This window comes from Saimiri boliviensis, chromosome 16 (assembly GCF_048565385.1).
Source record: "Saimiri boliviensis isolate mSaiBol1 chromosome 16, mSaiBol1.pri, whole genome shotgun sequence".
NCBI classification, from domain to species: Eukaryota; Metazoa; Chordata; class Mammalia; order Primates; family Cebidae; genus Saimiri; species Saimiri boliviensis.
Genome location: NC_133464.1, coordinates 58,918,026 through 58,944,231, shown reverse-complemented (window position 1 = coordinate 58,944,231; position 26,206 = coordinate 58,918,026). Strand labels below are relative to the sequence as shown.

At 43.3% G+C, this 26,206-nt stretch overlaps 1 protein-coding gene across 1 annotated transcript; it reads right to left on the bottom strand.

The window, feature by feature from the left end:
- Nucleotides 1–834: 834 nt before the first annotated feature.
- On the bottom strand, nucleotides 835–23,765 carry LOC101027848 (guanylate cyclase soluble subunit beta-2). Its single transcript, XM_010337902.3, has 12 exons — nucleotides 23,610–23,765; nucleotides 19,227–19,326; nucleotides 18,156–18,352; nucleotides 16,032–16,143; nucleotides 14,432–14,535; nucleotides 13,211–13,427; nucleotides 9,528–9,848; nucleotides 6,453–6,601; nucleotides 5,729–5,875; nucleotides 4,063–4,217; nucleotides 1,013–1,164; nucleotides 835–932 (listed from the first exon to the last, which is right to left on the bottom strand). The coding sequence occupies exons 1-12, from the start codon at nucleotides 23,760–23,762 to the stop codon at nucleotides 835–837; spliced, it is 1,905 nt and encodes a 634-aa protein (XP_010336204.2). The 5' UTR covers nucleotides 23,763–23,765.
- Between the last annotated feature and the right edge of the window lie 2,441 nt (nucleotides 23,766–26,206).

Genomic DNA, 26,206 nt, shown 5'->3' with positions numbered 1-26,206 from the left:
GTTCCTGGTCGTTATTGCCAAAGTTATTTCTTGGTTTTTATTTAGATCTTTGTATCTCAGTGCCCACATCAGTAAAATGTGGATCTAAATAAAAAACAATAAGCCAGCTATGGCTTACAGGGATGCTAAGGTGAGCTGATATTAGAATGAAAGCAGCATGACAACGATTTTAAAAGTTCTTCAAATAATCCATCTTTTCTTTGGGATAGCCTCACTTTTAAAAATAGTCATCATAATCCGCATGTCCTAAAAAGACATGCTGCATGTAGTAGCTGTGTAAACAAGGAACCTCTGGACTTTGAGATTCTCCTGTGGGCCTCTGGAATGGCTAAAGATTAGCTCCTGTCAGAAGGAATTCATTCCCTTCTTGGAGGTTCAGAAAGGCTTGCCTCCTGCTACTGGGTTTCCCCTTCAGGTTAGCGCTTCCATCTTAGGCTGTGGCTAAGAGGTCCTGAGTGTATGGGATGGATCAGCCTTGCGATGGAGACCTCACTGTTGGATTCTAGCTTCTTTGGGGGAGTATCATGAGCCAAATGATAATCCCTGGTCCAGCTTAGCACTGGGTTGTTTTACCCTAAACTCCCACCCTCTTGTCAGTCCTGGAGCTGGGTGAGTCACGAATTTTGTCCTTCGTCCCAGTTTTGGAAGCTAGAACAAAATGTGGAAGGCAAAAGTTTCCAGCACACGAGGAAGCCTATGTTGGAGCCTCTGAAGCTGGGGAGCAGAGAAAGCACTCGCAAATAAGAGCCACACGGGAAATGCCCAGAAAAGAACCTCGAAGACTAGTGTATGTAGAACTCTTTAGCTGGATCTATCAGCCCAGCGCAAAGAACATCATAATAACCAGGATGCAAGAGAAGGGTGTTCAGGGCAAGATGGTTGAACTGAGCCTTGGAGCATGGTGGTGGGCAGGGACGCTCCCTGTGTTGACCCTGCAGACACTGACCATATCTAAAGTAGTTAATGGAAAAACTTCTCAACACTAATGGCAAGGCTTCTCTTTTTTGCTTACCCTTGTGATCACGTGGGGTTTTAGGTCTCCCCAGGATCTCGTCCTCTGTGGCATTCAAGTTCTGGATCAAAAAGTATGTGGTCATTTTCCCTTTACCTTTCACTTCGATTTCACCCCTCTCGATGATTTGAAATCCTTGATTTTTCAAGGCTCTGCACAGAGAAAAAAAAAGTGCATCAGCTATCAGAGACTGTGGATCTGTAACTCAAGAGTTGTCTGCAATGCACAGGCAACTCAAGAGACGTGCAGGATGCAGGACACACAACAGCAGAGCAGGGAGGATTCCAGACAGCAGCCTGCCGAAGGGGAGCATAGGCCATAGACAAAGTCAGGGTGAGATTCTCAACAAGATGCCAAAGGCCAAAAGTGAGCACGGGGACTCACCAAAACCCTGCTGACCCTGCCATTCATTTCCCTCTCTCCAGCTCACCCCTCATAGGGCATCTCTCACGTTTCTACACACAATGCTGTCAGTGCCCGTGTGGACACCACCTTTCCTGGTTCTGCCACATAAGGCTCTTGGGTATCAACACTCTTCTTTCCATCTTCCCCAAGTGCACCACGTACCCCATACTTGCTACCATGCTCATCCTAACTACCCAAACTTTCTCCACCATAATTTGTCTGCCAACGAACTGAAGAGGAGGACTCTAGGATAGGGACCGTGAAAAGAGACAGAGCTATGGGTAATTACAAAATGTTTCCCCATTGATTTATTTACTGTCCACCAAGTGATGGAGAAAAGGCAAAGAACCCTCCGACCAGGGAGGATTCGGATTCATGACCACCTGCCTCGGCACTCCATCGAGGCTTCCCTTGTCATTGGCCAGGTTGGTGGCGAGTTCAGAGCGTCACCACACTCCGTTTGTGCCCCCATTTGGTATCTGCTCCCCTCACTCACACGCTGGTGACTGTGCCTCCTACTTTCTGATCTGATTCATCTACAACATTACAGCAATTACAGGTGAGAGCCTGGGACTTCTCACCCCTTGACTACATCACCCTTCTCCCCAGTCTGTGAGAATGAGGTGTCTTTCTTGCTCGGGGCGCCTCATCCACGCCCTCTTCCCATCACTTCCGGGCCTTGCTCCATCGGCAACCCCACCCTTATCTGCAGCTCCCTCTCCATCTGCCTCTCTCCTTCTGCTTGTCGGTGTGCTTATGTCTCTTCCATCCTAAACAGAAGCAAACCAACAGCTTCTCACCTGCTTTAATCCCATGTGAGTTTTCTCTTCTTTTTGTTCTTCAGCCCAAGGTCTATCCCACCATTTTACGACAACCACTTTTGATAATGCCCCCAGAACCTCTAGTGAGTATTTTTCAGTCCTTATTACCGCATTTGACATTGTTGTTCAATTCCTCCTTCCCAAGTCATCCACAAGAGTGCTTCTCATCCTAAACGCTCCTCGTCCTTTCTGTTTCTTCTCCTGCCTCTCCCATGGGCTCCTCTTCCTCCCGTGCCACTTAATGCTGGTTCTGTGCAGGACTCCATCCTTTTCCCACTGTTCTTTGCACACTGCATCCTTCCCTGGGCGATCTCATCAACTCTCATGACTTTACCACCTATATGTTGCTTACTCTAAGTCTGGATCTTCAAACACTCAACTCCAAACTTCACGCATGCATTTTGTGCCCCGTCTAGCTGAAGGTTCCAGTTTCTTTGAACCCATGTGTCCAACCTAAACTCATTGCCTGCCCCTATGAGCTGGGATACTTATTTGTCCTATTGCTGATGGCGAGGCCATCATTCAAGCCCTAGTCACCCAGAATGGAGACCTGGGCTTCTCCCTCCTTCTCCTCCCCCATTTCTAACTAGTTTAGCTGGTTTTACTTGCCCCATATTCTCGCCACTAATGTTCTGATTCAGACTAAACTCCTAACAGGTCTCGTCTAGCTCATTTTCTGATTCTCAAATATGTCCTTTTAGGGTCTCTAGAGTGCTCAGTGTCAAATAGGACGTGGCCCTGTCACTGGTTTCAACCTCGCATTCCTTGGGGGTTTTTCTTAACCTACAGCATAGGGTCCTTGCCCTTCAGTAAGGCACGTGCGGCTCTCACCGCTCCTGCCTCATATTTCCCAATACAAAAAAGCTTAAGTGTTTATCGTTCTCTGCTCCTATTCTACATGTGAACCTGTACCTGCTTTTTACCCCCAATACCCCAATTTTGTCTAAATTTTACTCTGGAACTCTTTGTTGAAGATTTAGCTCAGGAATCTCCATGAAGCCCATTTTTACAGGGTCAAGCCCCCTTGCCCTGGGCTCCCATGACACTTTCTGTGATTCTCTTGGGGATAAGAGTGCCACAGTTAAAGGGAGGACTGTGAATCCTGACTCTGTGGGCTGCATCTGGGCTATTCTCCTTCCTAGCCTACCTGTTCCTGAGGCAAATGATTAACCTCTTTCTGCCTTTTCTTTCATCTGTAAATAATAATAATGTATCTTTACAGAGCTGTTGCAACTGTAAATGAATTAACATATAAAAATTTAGAATAGAATGTGGCCTATTGTAAGTGCTCAAGAAACTGCAAGTATTGTTTTATACACACATTTATCATTGTATTTATCTCACTTTAAAAATAATTAACTGCAACTTTTCTTTTTTCTTCTGCTAGACCGAAAGTCAGCACACTTTTTATAAAAAAGACCAGAGAGTAAATATTTTAGACTTTGTGTATTATACGGTCTCTGTTGCAGTCATTCATCTCTGCCTTTGTAGCATGACATCAGCCATAGACAATATGTAAATGAAAGTACGTGGCTGTGTTCCCATAAAACTTTATTTACAAAAATGAGCAGCAGACTAGATTTGATCTGTGGGGTTATAATTTGCTGTTCTCTGGACTAAACTGCATGCCCCCTGAGAGTAAAAACTATGTTGTAGTAGAAGTTCAACTATATTTGTTATCTGCCACAATATCTCTCTAAACCATTGAGGCATGGGAGAAAAAGCATGAGTTTCCTTCCCTACCCCATGCCATGGCTGCTAGGCACTCTGTAAGTTCTGGAAGCAGGGAGGGACAAAGAAAGGCATGAATAAATGGAAGCTTACCTGTAGGTTGTGGGACTGAGGTGTATTTTGTTGGGAAGCCCATGACTTTCCATCCTAGAAGCTGTGTTCACAGTGTCACCAAACAAGCAGTACCGTGGCATCTTGTCTCCCACAACACCTGCTAAGACTGGTCCAGTATGGACACCCACTCTGATCTGTACAGAGATAGCCTCACTGAAAAGAGACCATCTAATACTCTTGCTTTTATTTCTAAGTTAAGGTATAATTTACATAAAATAAAAAACAGATAACATGTTTAGCTCCATGAGTTTTGACACATGTGTATATCCCTGTAACCACCAACTGAAATAAAATGTAAACTAGTTCCATTACCTCGCAATATGATCTTGTGCCCCCTCCAGTTGAGCTGTCTCCCCATCTTCTCCAGTAGAGATAACTACATTCTCATTTCTTTTACCAAAGAATGATTTGCCTATTCTAGAACATCACATATGTACAATTATATAGTATATACTGTTTTATATCTGGTTTCATTTACTCAGCGTAAGATTTACACAACCACATATTTTTCTTTTTTCACCAGTGGCTTACACGAGGGTGCCTTAACTGAAACATTTATCTCTTATCTAACCTTCTTTATCCCTTCCCTCATTACCTCCCATCCTGATTTTTTATTTATTATATTGAATTTTTATTTCACTGATGCACACTGTGTGTTTGCAATGAGTCATTATGGCAGTTGTCTTGTTCTTGTGACTAAGACCAGCTTTTACTTAGAAGACTACAGTGAACGCTGTAGCCATGATCTACACTGCTTCTCAGCTTCTAACTCACCATGGTCAGGGTGAGTGGAGCAGATTTTCAGAATCTCCTGTAAAAAGGTTATAATGTGGAAAAATTATATTCCATCTTATAATTGGCTTTGTTTATTTTGAGTTGACTGGTTTATTTTGAGTTTCTGACTGATAATAGCAGGGAAAGGATCTAGAGATAAAAGGCAGAGAGATGCGGTTCTCAGCTATCCCGGGAGCATTAGGATCTGCTGAGCTAGCAGAAGTGGACGTTCATTTTTTTTCTCCAAAACTGTTCAACTTTTAGAGTGTGAACAAACTTCCAGACTTGGAAGTGTACCTTCCTGTGAGAAAGGCAAGCAGATGTCTCGCTAGTGGCCACGTGGTGGAAGGAAAGCCATTCTGAATATCTTAACGGCAGCACAGTGCCTGGCCTGCTGACTGCAGGCAGCTTCGCACCGCAGCCTGAGTTCTGAACCTGTCAGATGGCATGTTGGAGACACAGTTTCCTAAGCAGGAAAAGTTGGCTGCTAAGTAAACCGGAACCACTTGTTGAAATTCTTGAACAAAAAAGCAGGAATTATAAATGAGCTGGTTTTTAAGATGGAATGAACCCTGCTAGGTAAATAGGAAGAATTGCTCAACACTGTCCTAAATCACCAACAAAGGAAGCTTGCAGTCAGCCATAGGAAACCTTGAACACCACGGCTCCTCTGAAATTCGAGAAAAGTTTAGACTATAGCAGCCTTAGGAATATCTCTATTAGGAACATATGCAAGAGAAGAAAAGGGTTAGGATAAATTACCCATTTTAATGATGGCAACATACCCAGTAATCACCTAAGCATGTAAGTAGAATTCTACTTTTATGTGTGAGATGTGTGACATTAAGCCAAGTACACAGTTGCTCTCTACCTGGATGGGTTCTCCAGTAACAGGATTCATCACTTCCTTTGCAGAAATCCTCATCCCCAAGGCAAAATTAGCCACTCTTTGAGCATGGCTTCCAATAGGCACTGGTACACCTCCTACCACCATATAAGCATCTCCAATTGTTTCTACCTGTCAGGGAAAAAAAATAGGTATTCAGAGGGTTTCCTTAATGCACTAAACATGTTGCTGTGTTTTTTTCCATTTTCCATATATTGACAAAGGGACTATATTAAAGTTGGCGATTCTTTGCTAAGGGTATGAGGAGCATCAGGGAGGAATTGAGACGGAAAAGGACTCAGGAAACATCCATGAGAGAGCAAAAGGCCTGTCTGCTTTCGGTGGAAACGAATCCCAGAGAAGAGGAAGCTCCTGGGGTAGTCATGTGATGCTGCATATGGGATAACACATTGTTTGGATTCAACTTTCTGTGGAATTTAGGAGTAGGAGAACCATTAAGCTGTAGGAAAACAGTGTTTGCCCCTCAAGGGCACCAGAGTACTATCTTAGCCCTGAGTATTGTAAGAGAATTCCTAAAAACTAGAATTCCTAAAATATGTCCAATTTCCTTTCAGCTCTTATTTTCTGACCCTATACTCATCCACACCAAACCCCAGACCAGGGCCAGACAGAGGCAAAGGGAGTCTTAGAATCAAGCACTCACCCTGCATGAGCACACTGTGAAACACCCGACACTGCACAGACTTACTTTATAGACCGCGTGCACATTGGTTAATCTGTCAAACTTGGAGTACATGGAGTTCAGCATGTTCACTATCTGTATAGGTTCACAGGCAGCACAGATGTTGGTAAATGTCACCACATCGCTGAAAAGGATTGTGCAGCTTTTAAATTCTCCTACAACAGAAACCAGGTAGCAGTGAGAATCAAGGAGACAGACTAATTCGTCCGTGAATTCTGGATTCAGAGGCTCTTTGAGAATCAAATCTGCCTGTGCCTTGAAGAAGAAGGAGCTGGATGCCATTCCCAGTTCGGCATCACTCAACACACGTCTACCGAGTGCCCCCTGCAAGCTGGTCATCCTGGGAGAATCATATCACAGGGGGCAAGCAGACCAGGCCCTCGCCCCTAAGGAGCCCCCAGTCTAATGAAGGAGACACACGAGTGAACAAATGCTTCTAGTAAGATGTGGCCAGTGCTGTGGGAGGACACAAAGGGCCCCTAGCAAGTGGGCCAAGCTGAACCTGAGCTACAGGAGACCTGGGGACAGGGCTGACAGAGTCTGGTCACTATGAAACGGTGGGTCCCCATCTTTGTATGGCAGGGAAGCTACCTTGTCCTCAACACTTGCTCCTAAATCATGCCCCTGATTCCGCCTTGGCTTCCATTCATGCCACCTTCCACACAGCAGCCAGATGCCCTGTTTAAGTCAGATCTCCCACGCTTCAACCCCAAATCTTGCATGACTTCCATCATACTTAGAATGCAATCCAAAGTCCTTGCCATGGGCTACAGAGGGGACCCTCCACCTCTGTCCAAGCCACGTCTCTGACCCTATGTCCCTCTGGCTCCCTCCACTCTGGCCACACTGGCCTTCAGCATGCCAAGTACCTCCTGCCTTCGGGCTTCTACACCTAAGGAAAGAGGTGTTTTCTCTGCCTGACATTTTTCTCATATATCTACAGGGCCTGTCACTCACTTTTCAAATGTAACCAACTTAGTGAGCACTCTCTTGACCACCCTATATAAAACAGCCCCTAGACTGGCTGTCCTCTTAGCCTGGTTGCCTTCCACCCACTCCATAGACATGTGGCGTGATATTTTGTGTGGAATGGTTTACTTGGTTATCATTGGCCTCTCCGCTGGAATACAAAGCTCCATGAGATGGGAGACTCTCAGTTTAGATCTCTGCTGTATCCCAAGAACCTAAAGCAGGGCCTGGCACACAGTAGATGTTCAATAAATATTGAGTGAATAAGTTGATGACTCCTTGAATGCATCTGGGTGCCTTCTTTTTTTTTTTTTTTTTTTTTTGGAGACGGAGTTTCACTCTTGTTACCCAGGCTGGAGTGCAATGGCACGATCTCGGCTCACCGCAACCTCCACCCCCTGGGTTCAAGCAATTCTCCTGCCTCAGCCTCCTGAGTAGCTGGGATTACAGGCACACACCACCATGCCCAGCTAATTTTTTGTATTTTTAGTAGAGACGGGGTTTCACCATGTTGACCAGGATGGTCTCAATCTCTTGACCTCGTGATCCACCCGCCTCGGCCTCCCAAAGTTGCTGGGATTACAGGCTTGAGCCACCGCGCCCGGCCGCATCTGGGTGCCTTCTATGTCAGTTATGCCTCTGGTGGTAATTTCCCCTTCGTGGAACTTTCTCTTCTCCTTGGCTTCTGGCTATCATTCTCTCTTCATATTCCTCCTACCTTTCTGATCTCGTTTTACATCTTTCCTTGGCTTCTCAACTTTCTTAAGTAGTAGATGTTCCCTAAGGAGTAATACTGCACTCTCTTCTCACTCCCTGCCCTCTAGGTGATCTTATCCCCTATGCACAGAGTCTATGATTAACCCCGCCCACATTGCAATAGCTCCATGCCACCGTGTTCCCTTGAGCTCTCGCTAAGATTCCTACCTCTGATCATGCTGTGTGGCACAGATGTCTGAAACTCAACGGTTCTAAAATAGATCTTGCCATTCTCCCCCAACCCTGCTCTTGTTTCTGGCCCTGTCTTAAGGATAAAGCAGCCCATTTTTCCATGCAAGAAGCCTCAGACCCGTGCCTGCCTCCTCTGTCTTACCTTCCCTACCTGGTCAGTGAGGAAATCCTGCTGATTCTTTTTCCCTCTTTGCTTGCTGAAATTCAGCCTCAAGACCCAACTCAAGTGGCTCACACTTTTGAGAGGCGCCTTCACAACTCAAACCCGCCCCCTATCTCTTTCTCTCCTGACACCTATTTATTATTACTTTCCTTGTCCCTATATCACCATAGCACATTATATGATGGAAAGAGTGTGGATTTTGTAGTTAGATGGCCTTAACGCAGTTAGTTTCCAGCTCTTTCATTTGTCAGCTGTGCTGAACGTCAGTTTGCTTAGCAATATTACATGGACAACACCTCCCTCATTAGTTTTGAGAAAAATTAATGAAACAGCACACGTTAAATGTCTAACACGAATCCCAGCACAATAATTGCTTTTTAATGCAAATGAATTTCTTTTCCTTTGGTCATTCCCGCCCCCATTCACTTATTCTGCACATATCTAATAAAATCACAAAGTTGTAAACTCCTCCGTGTGCCCAGATCTGGAAGAGCACCCTGACACAGAGTAAGCTCACCAGGTGTGCCTGGTGAATGAACACAGTCCCGTGACAGATGGAAAGTGAGTTCAGGGTAAACATAAAACCCCTGCCTCCGTAAATAGTGTACTGTCCCAGAATGGTCCTCAGAGGAACCCTGTGATTTAGCTAGTGTGTGAGTGTATTATTTCTAGTTACAGTTAAGAACCCTATTCATTGTCACTGAGTAATGAGGCCAATCTCAGGACACATCCTTAAATTCTGAGAGAACTTAATGTATGTGTAGTTGACAACCATTTTTATATAATTCATGTTTCACTCCTGTAATATTTTTATTATTATCAATGTAGAGAGAACAAAGCTGAGGATATGCAGATGGAGTAATTAGCCCAAGATCATGTCACTTACAAGTGACAGAGCCAGAATTCAAAACCACTTCCGTCTGGTTTCAAACCTGTGCCCCCGACCACTAAGACATACCACCCTCTGCTCAGGGGTTCCTGTGCCGGAAACGGTGCCTTACCTGCAGCCACCTTTTTGCCCTCCTTCAGCTGGCTGGCCACATGTTTAGGCAGCATGGCATAAAGCAAAGTCTCTGTTTTCTCCTTTTCAATGGCCAAGTGCTTGGAGAGGACCCGCAGCTCTTCCTTCTTCCTCTCCAGCTGGTTGGACAGCTCCATCTCAGCCAGCCGCTGCTGGTTCAGGAGGATGAGATCCCTGGTGGTGTCATGGAGGGCGATGTCAGAAAGATGCATATTGCATTCTTCCAGCTCTTGCAGGCTGTGGAGCTTCGGAGAACACAGGTACACCATGCATCGCATGGACTCCATCCAGATCATCTGGCCTTGCCATCATGGAGAGAAATGCAACAATAAGATTATGTCACCAGCAGGGGCTGAGATGAGCTCGCTGGACAACCAGTCATGTCCCACACTGTACTTCTAGCTACTGCACAGTCAAGCTCTTTCTCTTTTACTCAAGGTCCCTGAGAGTTAACGTACATTTTCTGTCACCACTTACTCATCTCTCCTCTTTCCCCAGCAGCTCTGTCTTTTGCCTACTTTGACGTGGTTCCCATCTATCAATGGCCTCCATGCTGCTGATGCCAACCCAAGTTTCTTGGCCTTTTTTTTACTTAGTCCTTCTGCTGTTTGATGATGCTAACCAGACCCTCTTTCCTGAAATCTCACTTCCTAGGACTTCTCTCACACTGCTTTCTCTCTGAGATTTCCCCTAATGCTTTGAATTTTTATTTACATTATTTTAATCTCATTCCTTAAACATTAGTGTTCCTGAGGGTTCTGTCTTGGTATTCTTGGTTAGCATCACATAACTGCATCCTACACATGCTGACTATGAATCTGAATTTCCAGAGAAATCTTGCTTCCTGAACTCGAGATGTGTATTTCTTTAAAAATAGATGTTTGTTATCTTATTGTAAAAGCAGTACATATTCATTGCAGAAAACAAAAAAAAAAAAAGTGAAAGAAAACAGTAAAAATCACCCACAATCACACCTCACAGATAATTACTGTTAATATTTTGGAGTATATCTTTGTTTTACAAAAAAAATTTAAAAAGGGGGGATTACATGGCATCTTCTTTTCATAATCTGAATTTTTCACTTAAAATATGTAACATATTCTTTCATAGTATTAAACATAGAGATGCATCTTAATTTTTGCTGTTTGCCTTGCTCATACTGTATGTTAATAAATAATAAGCTAGTATTGATTATATTATATCTAGCTTATCATTGTATGAACAGCATTGTGATGAATAAGCTTGAAACAATCTTTGTGTATAGTCACGGTTAGTTAGTTAAAAGATATATTCTTAGACATGGGTTACTTAGACAAGGAATATGCGCATTTTTAAGGCTTTCGATACATATTGCCAAAATCCCCTCCAGGGTGATTGTGACAATACCTCCGTGAACAATGTTTTTTTCTTCTGTGCTTCCTATTAGGTATCTGTTCACGGATATCTGCACTGAATTCATCTTCAACCCCCTCTACAAATCTCTCTTTTTATTAGTTATTTCATTACATAGGTAGTTAGTCCCTACAGTTAGCCAGACACACTGTTTTCAGCATTGAGGATACAGCAGTGACTCAAACTGGCAAAAATTCCTGCCTCAAGGACGTTATATCATGTCCTTTTTCCAGTTAATTGCACCTTCATCACCCAGTTACCCAAGCAAGGAAGCTAATAATTATCCTAACGATTCCCCATATGCAGTCACCAAGTCCTGCCTTAATTATCTTATGAGTCTATCCTCCAATTGCCACCCCAGTGCCGTGACTGGAGTTTAGCAGCTTAGAACTTCTCTCCTGTACTCCAGAAGTGGCCTCCATCTGGCCTCCCAGGATCCGTTTTCTCTACACTCTGATTGATCCTTCACACGTCTCCAGAGTGATCATTCTAAATGTCAAATCTGATCATGGCAAACACTTCAGCATGTTTCCAGCTGTACTACAGAGTTCAAGTCCTCATCTTGCCAGCCTTCTCTCCTATCACTCCACTCTACACCTCACTTGGGTTCCCAGAACATGTCATTCTCTTCTTGGACGTCCCCCCAACTCTGCCTGTGCTTGTCCTTGGAATATCTAATCATACCTCTAATAGAAAGACAGCTCAAAATGTGTGCCCTTTCATACCATAAACAAAAATTTGCTCAAAATGAATCAAAGACCTAAATGTAAGAGCTAAAACTATAAAACTCTTAAAAGAAAACCCAGTGGAAAAGTTTCATGGCATCACATTTGGCAACAATTTCCTGGATACAACACCAAAATCACTGGCAACAAAAGATACATTGGATTTCATAAAAATTAGAACCTTTTGTGCATCAAAGGACATAGCCAACAGTGAAAAGGTAACACAAAGAATGGGAGAAAATAGTTGCAGATTATATATCTGATAAGAGGTTAATATACAGCATATTAGGAATTCTACAACTGAACCACAAAAGCAAACAACCCAATTTAAAATGAACAGAAGACTTGAATAGACATTTTTCTGGAGTAAGTAGAAATGGCCAATAAGCACATGAAAAGATATTCAGTATCACTAATCATTAGAGAAATACAAATCAAAACCACAATAAGATAGCACCTCACACCCATTAAGATGGCTACTATTTTTTTAAAAGCAGACAATAATAAGTGTTGAAAATAAGTATGGCAGTTCCTAATTTTAATAAATCCATATGATCCAGCAATGACACTTCCGGATAGACAATCAAAAGAAATGATGGCAGGGACTCAGAGAGGCAAAAATATTTATAGTAATATTATTCACAATAGCCAAGTGTTAGAAGAAACCCAGTGTCCAATGTTGGGTGAACGGATCCAGAAAATGTTGTCTATTCATACAATTGAATATTATTCAGCCTTTAAAAGGAAGGAAATTCTGACACATGCTACAGTCTGGATGAACTTTAAAGACGTTATGCTAATTAAAATAGGCCAGTCACAAAAGGACAGGTACGGTATGATTCCACTTATATGAGGTATCTAGAGTAGTCAAATTCAAGGGAACAGAAGGTAGAATGCTGGTTGCCAGGGACTAGAGGAAGGACAAATGAAGAGTTATTGTTTAATAGGTACAGAGTTTCAGTTTTGCACAATATGAAAAAGTTCTGGAGATGGGTGCTAGTAAAGGTAACACAACTCGTGAATGTGCTTATATCAATGAGCTGTACATTTAAAAACGATTAAAATGGTAAATTTTATGTTGTGTAAATTTTACTACAATTAAAAACACAATGTGTGTGTTACTAATAGTGAGTTAGATGATCGTGCTGCTATATAAATTAAATTAATTAAATTAAATTAATACCAATAGTACCTCATGCATTCTGAAAATGTTGGTAACAGATCAGAATTTTACAATTATATAACACATATAATATTATATGTGTTATATGATATAACATATAACACATATAAAATTATATAACACATATTTATATAACACATATATACATATAACTATATTAAACATATAGTTTATGTCTAAACCAGAGATAGTTGAGGAAATAAAATATATTGTTTATAGGTCAAGTGGAAATGTCCGAAAAAAGAAAATGTGCTCTCAACATAGTCCCTACCCCACTTCTTGGGAAACTGGAAAACTGCCTCTTGCCTTTCTGATCAATCTTTCAAGCAGGCATGGAGCAACAGGAAAGGAGTGAGTGATTACCTCGAAGTTTGAGTGTGCGCTGACTTTGCCATGCTGCAGGCATCATTTCTCTTCGTGTCTTCAGGACAAATTGACTGTTGATAAATTTGCGGATGCTGAAAATGTTGAAGGTAATTTGAGGATGAATGATGGAGAAATACTCATTCAGTTGAATCTTCTGGGCTTGGAGTCCTGGTACATACTTCTGAATGTTCACTCCGGCTTGCTTGACCTGTAGCTATCCACAGAGGACAGATTAAGACTGAGAAATAGAAAGCAGCACCCGCCCTACCCCGCCATAAACTTCCCCTTGGAAATAACATTCTAGCCATGTTCTGTGGCTCACTATGGGGAATGGGGGTCAGTAATGGAATCAACAACATGGAAGTACTAAATTTTTTGAATCAATCAAATCTGTGCTAATGTCTGAAAGAGGAAAGAATAGTACAAGAGTGCTCAGAGGCTTATTTCTGACTAAAGAGAAATGAGGTTACAGCTCTCCATTGGGCTGTAGCTCTCTGAGACAGCTCTGTCTCTCACACTCTCTCAATGACTAATGAAGAAACTAGAAAATTCTGCAGTATTGGATGTAACGCCCAGGCCTGGGTGAAGAAATCCATCAAGGGGGTGGGGAGATGCCTTTCACTGCTATCTTCAGCGAACACACGGAAGGAAAAAGTAAAATAGGTGTCCTTCAAGTGAGTTCATAATCAATTCAGTTGACATATATTTTATCCATGGAAATGGATTAACAATCCAACTTAAATGGTTATGCTCACAACTCTCACAGAGCAGTGGCATGAGCTGACAGGGACCTCTCCCCCATGTTCAAGGTGCAGAACATGAAGCTCAGCGGGATGGTGACATATGTGGTGGTCACAGGATGGGAAGAGATCATGGGTAGCATTCCACCCTATCGTTGCTACTGACTGTGTTCTGTTCTCTTTCTGTAGTGAATTTTTAGCATCACTTCCTTTTGGCCTTTTTTCTAGTGGTAAACTTTCCCATGCATTTACTAGTTCAAACCTCCCTTTCTACCCTATCAAAAAGATCCCACATTCTGGTTTCTGCAGGATATCACAATATGACAAGGAAATCAGTGGTCCTGCCAGGGTAAACCCTAGTCTCCCAAGCCCTGGGAATTTCTCAGGGACTTGAAATTCTTCATAGATTCATAAAAGACTGTAAATCATGCTCACTTTCCTGGCTTAGCCCCAGTTCCAAGAGGGAAGAGTCTCTTACTGATTCATCAAATACAATGTGGAAAGGAAAAGCATTGCAGAATGTCTTCTCTTCGATCCAGAGTCTCTCAGGATAAACTGGCTCCAAGGCATTCGTGACATGCACTGGACAGAGATAAAGAAAGTCCCATGAGAAGCAGCTCCCTCCCCCACCCTCGCACAGAGCAGAGCTCGGGATAGGGATAGTATCTTAAGTGTTTCACAGGCAAAGTGCAATCCCCCTTCCTTTGCACGGGCTCCCTCAGCATCTCCAGATGGCCATGGCAATTCTTCTTCCAAATTAAAACAAACAGAAAACTTGCTACCAGGTTGAGAAGCCCTCCTGCCCCCTGCCAAGTTTCTGCCCGCTGCTGAAGAGTTTCTGGGCCAATTGAGTACGTCTCGCCATGAACACAGAGTCGGCATTGAAATGGTGACAGCCAGACAATGAGCTAGCAGAGCAGAGCGTGTGCTCCAGGCCCAGCATCAGGGACATTTGCCATGGAGCTTTTTAGACTGACAGTTTTGGGTGGCACGTGAAAATTTAACCAACAGTCCTATTTGGCAGGGGTTAGAGATTCGAAATGGAGCCTTTTTGATATGAAAATCTCCTAGACAAAAGATGTCAATTGCATGTTTGACTCACTTGCCATGGCTTGAAGCATGCAAAATGCAACCCTTTGAGTCCTGCAGACCTTCTCCCAGATGCGTGTCACCTGTCCCACTGAGCCGTGACGCAGGGCACCCTAACTCCCTTCTCCCAGACTTGAGTCACCTGCCACTGAGCCGTGACACAGGGCACCCTAACTCCCTTCTCCCAGACGCGAGTCACCCGCCCACTGAGCCGTGACACAGGGCACCCTAACTCCCTTCTCCCAGACGCGAGTCACCCGCCCACTGAGCCGTGACACAGGGCACCCTAACTCCCTTCTCCCAGACGCGAGTCACCCGCCCACTGAGCCGTGACACAGGGCACCCTAACTCCCTTCTCCCAGCTGATCAGAGTCCTTGTTCAGACTCAGGCGTCAGCTGCTAATCATTAGACCAGCTCAGTGCCCACAGGGGTACGTTAGCAAGACTAATGCTAATACTCATTTTGCAAGTGAGAAGATGGAGACTCTGTCCAGAGTCACATACTTCCTTAGGCACAGAGCCAGAAACTTGCTTTCTTGGCTCTTGATCTAGTGTCCTTTGCTGGGCAACTAGGGTTATTAGCCACAGATCTCCAGTCTAGAAATGTGTCCCAATGGAGAAGGCCTGACTGCCAAACAGGAGCTGTGGAGAATTCATTGTTCCTGATGGCACATCAGTGCTCAGCTTCCTTCTCTCCATCTGTCACTAGTTGGAACTGATTCCAATTGTGCCTCCAAAAACTTTTTCCTAGGACAGGGGAGATGGTGTCTCCATGTCACCCGGCACAAATAACGAGGGGCAATGGAAGGACAATTAGAGCCTGACATTTTAAAGTTAAAAACCATGGCTGACAAATTCTAGCTTTGCCGAAATGAGTGCCATCATAATTGCAGAGGGTTTGGCCCCATCAGTGTACACTGGCCGCTACTCCTTAGAATCAAGCAATCATTCTGAGATCAGAGCTGAGCGTGGGAGAACCACTCACTTACCTTTTCCAAACGTGACTGTGCTTCTCACAACATCCCAGTGGGATTTTTTCACAGGACAAGCAGAAATACTCGAATATTTCTCCTTTATTCTGAGAAGAGCTGCCTGGAAGGCCTGCAGATGGCAGGTAGACACGCACTTGGTCACATGACTGGAGAAGCACAAACCCCATTTGCTGTGATGGGGTCTACCTTTAGATAAGGAAGTATATCCATGGCCAGAGGAACAGCATGAGGGCTTACAAGATCAATTCTACCAAGACTTTAGAGTTCCCGATATTTTCTAATCAAATTAGTCTTCCTGCTATTTCTCTATCAAAGAAAACAATAACTTTTTAGAAAATCTCAAGAGGAAACTAGGATGCTTATCTGGCAAGAAATCATGCTTGAACATTTCTTCCTGTGGTGGAAGATTCTGCAGTGAAAAGACTCTGAGACGGGCTTTGAAAATACTCTAAGGAATCTCAGACTAATCCTAATCTGGGTATTTCCACAAGCTATGTGCGTGGAGAGCTGTTCACTTAACATACTTGGTACCTAAGCAGGTAATGGTCACCCGACCAGGTGCAACAGGGTCTTGAGTTGATTCGGGACCTATGACTGGTTTCAGCTGCGGGCACTAGAGACTAGAAAGATCCATTTATTTGAGGAGGATTGAAAAAACAAAGCCATCAAGCTTACATTTCAACACCCCCACCTTTTTTTTTTTTTTTTTTTTTTTTGAGACGGAGTTTCGCTCTTGTTACCCAGGCTGGAGTGCAATGGCGCAATCTCGGCTCACCGCAACCTCCGCCTCCTGGGTTCAGGCAATTCTCCTGCCTCAGCCTCCTGAGTAGCTGGGATTACAGGCTCGTGCCACCATGCCCAGCTAATTTTTTTTTGTATCTTTAGTAGAGACGGGGTTTCACCATGTTGACCAGGATGGTCTCGATCTCTCGACCTCGTGATCCACCCGCCTCAGCCTCCCAAAGTGCTGGGATTACAGGCTTGAGCCACCGCGCCCGGCTCCTTTTTTTTTTTTTTTTGAGATGGAGTCTAGCTCTGTTGCCCAGGCTGGAGTGCAATGGTGTGATCTCCACTCACCACAACCTCGGCCCCCTGGGTTCAAGTGATTCTCCTGCCCCAGCCTCCAGAGTAGCTGGGACTATAGGTGCATGCTACAATGCCAAGCTAATTTTTTGTATTTTTAGTAGAGATGGGGTTTCACCATGTTGGCCAGGCTGGTCTTGAACTCCTGACCTTATGATTCATCTGCCTCGGCCTCCCAAAGTGCTGGGATTATAGGCATGAGCCACTGCACCCAGCCAGTTATTACTATAGGTGAAAGTTTCCAGGCTCAGGTACATCCCAGAAAGCTTCCCAGTGTATATCCAGCTAACCTTAACCCAGCAATTCTCAACTGGGAATGATTTTACCCATTACTCCGACTATGCAGACACTTGGCAATGCCAGGAAACATATATATATGTATATTTTTTGTTGTTGTTGTTGTTGTTGTTTTTGCCACAAATGAGGGGATGAGGTTCTACTAGCATCTAGTAAGAAAAGACCAGGAATTGCTGCTAAACATACTATAATGTAAAAGACAGCCCATCAACAACAAAGAATTATCTGGTTCAAAATGTCAATAGTGCCAAAATTGAGAAACTCTGCCTTGATTGCACTATTAGAAAGCCCAGTTGGTCTCCCATCCAAGTACTAACCAGGATCGACCCTGCTTAACTTCCCAAATCAGGTACATTGAGAGTGATACGGCCATAGACACTCATAAGCGGGAGTTGAACAGTGAGAACACATGGACACAGGGAGGAGAGCATTACACACCAGGGCCTGTCAGGGGGTGGCAGGGGGAGGGAGAGAGAGAACATTAGGATAAATACCTAATGCATGCGGGGCTCAAAACCCAGATGATGGGTTGACAGGTACAGCAAACTACATGGCACATATATATCTACATAACAAAAACCTGCATGTTCAACACATGTATCCCAGAACTTAAAGTAAAATTTAAAAAACAAAAACAAAAAACAGAAGGTCCAGTTGATTCTGTCATTTGCATAGATTGTTCCAAGACGGGTAGCTCAACTTAAGGGCAACTGCTGTCTAAAGGCATAGCAAACCCAGTACCTCCTGGTCTCTCTTGATGCCCTGATTGTCTTGTAAACTGTTTGTCTTTATCTTTCTCGTCTTCCCGCGAGCCTTTTGTACAATCAGAAACACAACATGCTCCTTCTTCCCTGTCCTCTCCACTTCTTCATTCATGTCAAGAATGTCCATGGTTACATCAACGTCAAAGAAGTCTTTGGCCACAGCCTCAATGATACCTGCAGCAGGAGGACATCTATCGTCGAGGGATGGCCAAAGGCAATTGTATCAGCAAAAATCAAAAAATAATCAAGTTGTAAAACCTCTGATGAACATTCTAATGTTTGCCAAGCCCAGGCCCTGCTTTAGCTCAGGCATCGGTGACAGCCAACTAAGTAAAAATAGGCAGAGACTAAAGTCATACATGTTTGTATACCAAATATACCCATGCCACTTTAGTTTCTAGTTTGAATCTACTCATTTGCTTGTTATTTCAGGTAGGTATTTAACTGATTAAACAAACAAACTCTAGAGGTAATGTAAGCAAAATTCAGTTCTAAAAGCATTAAGGATCAAGTTTTTAAAAGTGTTCCTCTGGGAATCTATCCCAGGGTTACATACAAAATACAGGAAAAGCATGGATGAAGATGTTCATGATACCATTGTTTACAATAGCAAAAGATTAGTATCAATGGAAAGTTTAATAATAGGAGATTAGTTAAGATAATTACAATATGGAATATCATTCGGCCATTTTAATATGTGGTTTTAAAGACTATGTGTAAACGTGGAAACATGCTTTTTCTACGATGCTAAATGCAAATAAAGAGCTGACACAATATATGCAGAATTATCACAACTATCTAAAAACTGCATAATTTAAAATGTTGAAAGAAAAATACAAATTATCCCTTTTTGTGGAATTTTGGAAACTTACTTTAAAAGCTCCAGGACTTTGGGAGCAGTGGTCAAGATGATATAAAGTGACACATTCTAAGAGAGTTTTAACTTCTTACCCATAGCCAGCTATTAGCTATCCCGGACGATCTGTGGGGAAATTTTCCTCACTTCAGAGGGCCCATAGCTCTGGGGCCAGCTAAGCCATTTCCATACCTGGGACAATGTGGCACAGACCGCTTCTATCCGAGTAGTAATGGAGAAACATTTTCCCGTCTGTTCCTCTCTCCACATGAAACGATGGTGCGTTCATCTCCTAATTAAAAGACACACATTTTTTCCAGTGGACACAAATTGTGTAAATTATGCTTTTGAGGCTTTGTGAAACAATCGTATTTATTCATTCCATCATACAGAACTATATCCCAAACCTCTCTTCAATCACATAAAAACTCCCATGGTTCCTGATCCTGTATGTCAGGAATTTTATACTATACCTACTGCACTTTAAACGGCAAGTACTAGTTCCATTTTAAGAGAAAGAAACTGGCTGGGTGCGATGGCTCAAGCCTGTAATCCCAACACTTTGGGAGGCCAAGGTGAGTGGATCACGAGGTCAAGAGATCGAGACCATCCTGGCCAACATGGTGAAACACCATCTCTACTTAAAAAAAAAAATACAAAAATTAGCTGGGCATGGTGGCATGTGCCTGTAGTTCCAGCTACTCAGGAGGCTGAGGCAGGAGAGTTGCTTGAACCCAGGAGGTGCAGGTTGCAGTGAGCCGAGATTGTGCCACTGCACTCCAGCCTGGCACCTGGCTACAGAGCGAGACTCTGTCTCAAAAAAAAAAAGAAAGAAAGAAACTAAGACTCAGGGAAGGTAAACCTAGGTCAATGGTAAAACAACATGTGATCCCCAAATGAGCCTTTGCACCATGCCATGCTGTTTCTACCCATATTCCAAGAGCAGCTGGCTGCTGGTAACAGGAAGCCTTAGTGAGTCTCTGTCATGCTTGGTCTGTGACCAAGTGACCATGGGCATCTTCACTCCCCAATACATCGGGAATCAGAGGAATTTGCAAGTAGAATTAATCTTTTTGTTGTTGTTCTGGAAGGATAATGTCATCTGTGATGTCAATTTAGACATTTAGAAAGTAGAACCTTCAAGGATACATCAGAAGAGATCCCCTTTCTCCAGAAATAAATGTTGACATTCAAGTACGTATTATGTCACAGTAAATGAGATGAATACTAGGAAAGAAGTATAGAGACTTTCCCTGGGGGAGTCTCTATCTAGTTAGTAGGCAACTCAACACACTGGACGCACAGTTTTTGGTCCAAGTGAGGGAACAGGTAAAGGAGATGGGTTCCTTCCAAGATCTTACGTGGTGAAAGGCTAATAGTTTAAAATGAGTTTCTTTTTTTCCCAAACACATTTTTTATCTTTTTTTTTTTGAGACGGGGTCATGCTCTGTTACCCAGGCTGGATTGCAGTGGTGCGATCACAGCTCACTGCAGCCTCTGCTTCCTAGGCTCAAGTGATCCTCCCACCTCAGGCTTTCAAGTCGCTGAGACTACAGGCATGCCACCACCATGACCAGCTAATAATGTGTTTTGTTGTTGTTGTTGTTGTTGTTGTTGTTGTTTTGTAGAGTTGGGCCTTTGTTGTGATGCCCAGGCTGGTCTCAAACTCCTGGGCTCAAATGATCTTGCCCACCTCGGCTTCTGAAAGTGCTGAGATTACAGGCATGAGCCACCCCGCCCAGACCTCAAATATTTTTTGTTTATAATTCCAAAAGGATGTACCTACAGAAAGTACATATATTTATTTGTATGTGTGTGTGTTTACATCTTGACTAAATGTAAAGAGTGGTCAAGGCAGCACATATAAAAAGCATTGATAAAACAGGAAATTAAGTTAATTTAAAAATTATATCCAAATCCTACATAGTGAAAATAAAGAGATCGCAGAAGGCCTGCAAGAAAGTCCTCGAGATTCTGCTTCATACCCCTCACTCCTTACCCACAGCCCAGAGACACTTCCAAAAGTTTTTGCTTTTATTTCTTCTGGTCAATGTCACTAAGTCTCTAAACAATATAGTTATACTTTTATTTCTTGATTAAAATAGGGATTTTTAAAAGTGGAGAATTAGGGCAAAGAATAAAAGAATGAAAAAACATTTTTGCCTAAAGAGACAATTTATAATACTTTGCCCAGCAGAAAGCACTATAAAGCTGTTAGGTATCATTACAGAACAGAATGGAAAGCCCAGAAATAAAGCCATACACGTAGAGCCATGTGATCTTTGACAAAGTTCTCATTATTCCAAAGAATAATGAGAGCAGCGCAGACCTGGGTCTTTGGAGACATACGTGAGTTTGGGTCCAGCTCAGCCACCACACCTGGGTGATTTGGAGACAGTTACTAGACCTTTCTAGACCTCAGTTTTCTCCTCTGTATAGCAGGAAAAATAAGACTGCCCATTTTTATGGCATCAAGAGGATAAGTCAGTGTGGACACATTGCTTAGCCCAACACCTGCCTCATTAACACTCAATCAAAGTTAGCTAAAGCATGACAAGATTAAAGGTTCAGTTATAACCAAAGATGTATGTCTTAAAGGCACTGCCAAATTACTAGATAGACACACAAAAGTGAACATTATCTTATTTTGTTATTTTTGCCTAAAGAGATAACTTATAATACTTTGCCCAGAATAAAGCACTATACAGCTGTGAGGTATCATTGCATGTATTTTCTTCCAACTTGTATATTGTAAGATTTAAGTATTTTATTTACCTTATTATATGCAAAATGTCCTCAAATAACGCCAGAGGAGTTCTGTTCTATTGCTTCTCTATAGCATCACTGATAAGTGGGAGCTAAACATTGAATACACGTGGACATAAAGATGGCAAATACAGACCCGGGGACTACTGGAGGAGGGAGGAAGGGATGGGGGTCAAGGACTGAAAAACAATTAGGTGCTATGCTCACCACCTGGGTGTCCGACTCAATCATACCCCAAACCTCAGCATCATGCAATATACCCATGTAAAAAACCTGCACGTGTACCCTCCGAATCTTTACAAAGAAACTGAAATTATAAAAAGGCAAAGAAGAAAAGATCACAGAAAAAAATATATATGTATTACAAAAAAAAATATTAAAGGGCCCTAACTGTATTTCTTTATATCCTAATTGTTGCGCTTTAGCTCAGAAATTGAAAGGAAGTTTCCTGCAAATTATGGTAATTCTTAAACTGGCCATATTGAACAGAGAGAAAACAAAGCGGAAGGAATAGAGTTATTATTTATTTATGGAAAGCTGATTTTCTGGGCTGATTACAATGTTAGAGACATTTACATCTTATCTCTTGCAATCCACACATTGCTTTGAGGTGGGTTCGTTTCTTCCTTATTTCTTTTCTATTCTGTTCTTTAATGATACCTAACAGCTGCCTGTGTCCAATGCCTTAAGACATAGTATCACTCTGTAAATACTAGCCACTCAATAAGTATTTATTAAATAAAATAAATTGAGATTCAGAGATGGCAACCAACTTGCCCAGGATCACACAGCTGGTAAGTTGTAGAGCCAGTGGGACAGCCACGTGGGCCTGTGTGACCCCATCAGCAGGGCTCTTTCCACTCCCCCTCCCCTCGAGTAGCTCACATGATAACAATAGGACAGGCCCAACTATTCATGCCGACTCATAATTGAAGTCAATTAAGGTTTCCAAGCCTCTGATTCCTTATATGGAAAATGGAGAAAATAATACTTTGCCCATTCATCGTCTGTAAAAGGGAGTAATGGTTGCTGAGGCTTTTCAGCATCTGCAATCCTGTTTTGTGCACCCCCCTAACCACAAAAGGATGGATATGAACACCAATATAGAAACGGTGAAGAAAGATCTTGGTGAAATATAAAAGACCCTAAAATTAAACTATTTTCTATAAAGTAATAAACTGTTATGATATATATAAATGCTCCTTAAACTTTTCTTGACTAAAAAATGAAAGAGAGTCTAGGCAATTGAATTTCCAATGATCTCTACAAACAAGAAACCCAAGGAAAGCATCCCACGGACATATCCCAGTAGGGAAATTAGTTTCTTAACACCTCACTCGGTCACCCATGGGTTAATCAGAGTTGGGTAGTTTCCGAATCTGGCTCTGAGCCCTGTCAAGTCTTCCTTTCTGATACATGAATAATATGAATCTGGATGCATATGCAATTTATCAGCTCCATCCCAGCCAGGAAACCTTAGGAGAGCTTTTGCAAATACACTGAAACCTGACTGTTTTCCAGCCTTTGTTCCAATTGCAATCAGTCTCCAGGATTTAATTCCAAATTCACACCGGCCCCTATCTGAAAAGGCCATCCCTTCAGTTTTTGTGGGCCAGTTTGCAAAAGTGGCCAACAGAGTGTTTCTTTTTCATTCTCTTCCAAAAAGAACTCCTGGGCCCACCAACACCAAGGACCAAGGATTCTGCATATGGGAGGGTTTTCCTGCAACTGCGCATCTATTGGGAAACAAATACTGCAACAGCATTTGTTTCCTCTTGGGCAGCCAAAACCAGACTCAAGTGGTCTTACCTGATAGGAGAGTGCCAGGTAACTGTGGAGGGCATCCAGGTTTTCAATAAACTCCATGAGATTTCCCCCGAGTGTCCGAAGCATCCTGTCATAGCCAGACATCTTACAGAATTGAAAGAAGTATTCTCCAAAGAGTTTCAGGATGGCTTCCATGGAGACTCCTGTAGCATCCAAAGCATATCCCCTAAATAAAATCCCCTGGGAGGTGTGTGCTGTCCTTTGTGTAGTCTTCATTTATTTCTGGGGGTTTCGCATCCTGGCTGTGTGACCCTATTGAGCTACGCTCTAAGCCATCACTTTCTTCATCAGTAAAATGCAAATAATCACCTCGATGTCATGGGGCCTTTGTGAGGAGTTCAGTGCAGCCCGGCACTGTGTAGGTGCTTGTGAAAGCTGAGTCTCCATGACAAATATTTCCTCAAAGTCAAGAAGGGGAAGCAGAGATGCTGTGCCTGCTTAGCTGCTGAAGCCAGGGCCCAGAACAAGCTTCACTCCACAATCACTCCCAACGTCTCCCACATCTTTAAATATAAACAGTCTCTAACAAGAATGCAAGGCTGCCTCTGCGAAATAACTAATACGCAATGAAAAAACTATTCCTTCAAGGATATAGGATCCTGATTTACCAAAAAGATGATACCAAATAGTTAGAGTGACTTTCCCTTTCTCTCTTGACCTCATCAGATCCTGGCCTCCCTGTGAGGCCCGGCATTCACAGTCCATTCTCCGTAAAGATTTCTCTCAATAGCCCAGGTCACACTGCATTCTCTCTTCCTAAGTGTTGCATTTTGTTTCTTCCTAACTCATGGTAATTCTGGAGAAAAGCAACCTGGTTCTACATGTTTTCCGTGCTAATTACAGAGTAGGTGCCTGATGAACACCTGGGGGCAGTTTTGCAGTGTTACGGGGGCTGCTGCCCACTTCCCACCCTCCCCAGTCTGCGCTATTGGAATAGACAGTGAGCAATTGTTCGCTTTGTTGGAGAGACTGTAAACAATTTTTTTTTCTTCTTTTTTGAAATGGAATTTTGCTCTTGTTGCCCAGGCTGGAGTGCAATGGCGTGACCTTGGCTCACCGCAACCTCCACCTCCTGGGCTTGTTATTCTCCTAACTCAACCTCCCAAGTAGCTGGGATTACAGGTATGTGACACCACACCAGGCTAATTTTGTATTTTTAGTAGAAATGGGGTTTCACCATGTTGGTCAGGCTGGTCTTGAACTCCTGAAATCAGGTAATCCACCTGCCTCAGACTCCCAAGGTGCTGGGATTACAGGTGTGAGCCATCACGCCCAGCCTGCCAGCAAACATTTTTAAAGACTATTTAATAGTTCTGAAAACACACATTAATTAAGGTTCTTTTACTCAATGCTTGCCAAGCTCTTATAAGGTAGCTAACCTTATTATCATGTCCTCTTTACAGCTGAGCCTATGGGGGCTGAGTCATCTTTGTGAACTGACTCCAGTCACAGAGTTGCAGAGGCCAGTTTGTTGAAGAGGCTTCAGCTCTAAGTTCAGCGCTTGGTGTACCACATCCCCCAGCCTCTGAAGCAGCAATGAAAGAAGGAAGGAGTCTCCCCAAGGCAAGGGCTGCTTATGCGTTGGCATCGTTGACACAGGAGACAGGGCATCCATCCATGCTGCTGCCCTGGAGCTCCTGTGAGAAACCTCCTTATTTACAATGGTGCTGCGACACATGAAAGTCCTGGGGGCTGGGGCAAATGTCCGTAACGCCTGAGGAAGTCACAATCTCCAGTATCTGTGGTTGCATCCTTGAAAAACTCTGTAATGCTCTGGCTGGATCTGGAATTCACTGCAAGGGACATTCCAGGTCTCCTGAGCTATCAAGGGCTAAATCCTGCAGAGGACAGACCAAGGAAGTCTGGGCACTCTCCAGCCCCTGCTTGCTTCCTAGGATGGTCTGAAGAGCAGATTCCCTACAGCTCGTAGTCCACAGCCAGACCATGGGGCAGATAATTGTTCTGTCATCTGAGCAGGGTAGAGTCCCCACTGAATTGGTCTAGTTTTGTCAGAGATGAGTTATACATATTTTCCAAAAATTGATTAGCCTCATCTGAATCTAGACAAAGCCTGGGAAGGCAGAGGAAGCAGTGGTAATGGCCTTTGTTAATTGCCTCCTTTGGGTTCTTTGCTTGTGCGTGCATCCTGGCTGGCTGCAGGCAGGCTTGTCTATACCAGTATTCGGGGGCCACCTGCTAACTCCTAGGGGATCTGAGACAAATTCTACCAAGTTCCTTTCTAATGCTTGAGTCTCTGGAAGGAGAATTGCTAAAAGGTAAATGGATAGATGCAAAATGTCCTTCTGCTCTCCTGCTTCCATCCCTCTGTTCCCTCTAAATCTAGCTTATTCAGACTGAGAATAACCAGCTGTACTGTGCAGCCTGGAGGCTGGAGCTCTGAGCAGGTGCATCCTGTTACCTGCCAGGAAAAGCATGGGTCCCAGTGGCCCTGCTTCTCCCAAGGACCTCTCCCAGGAGGACTGGGCTGCCTGTAAGCCAAGTAAAGTTATATTCAAGTGACAGTGTCAGCTTTGGGTAAAAGACTGTTTGGCTTTTAAATCTTTAAACTTAGAAAAACC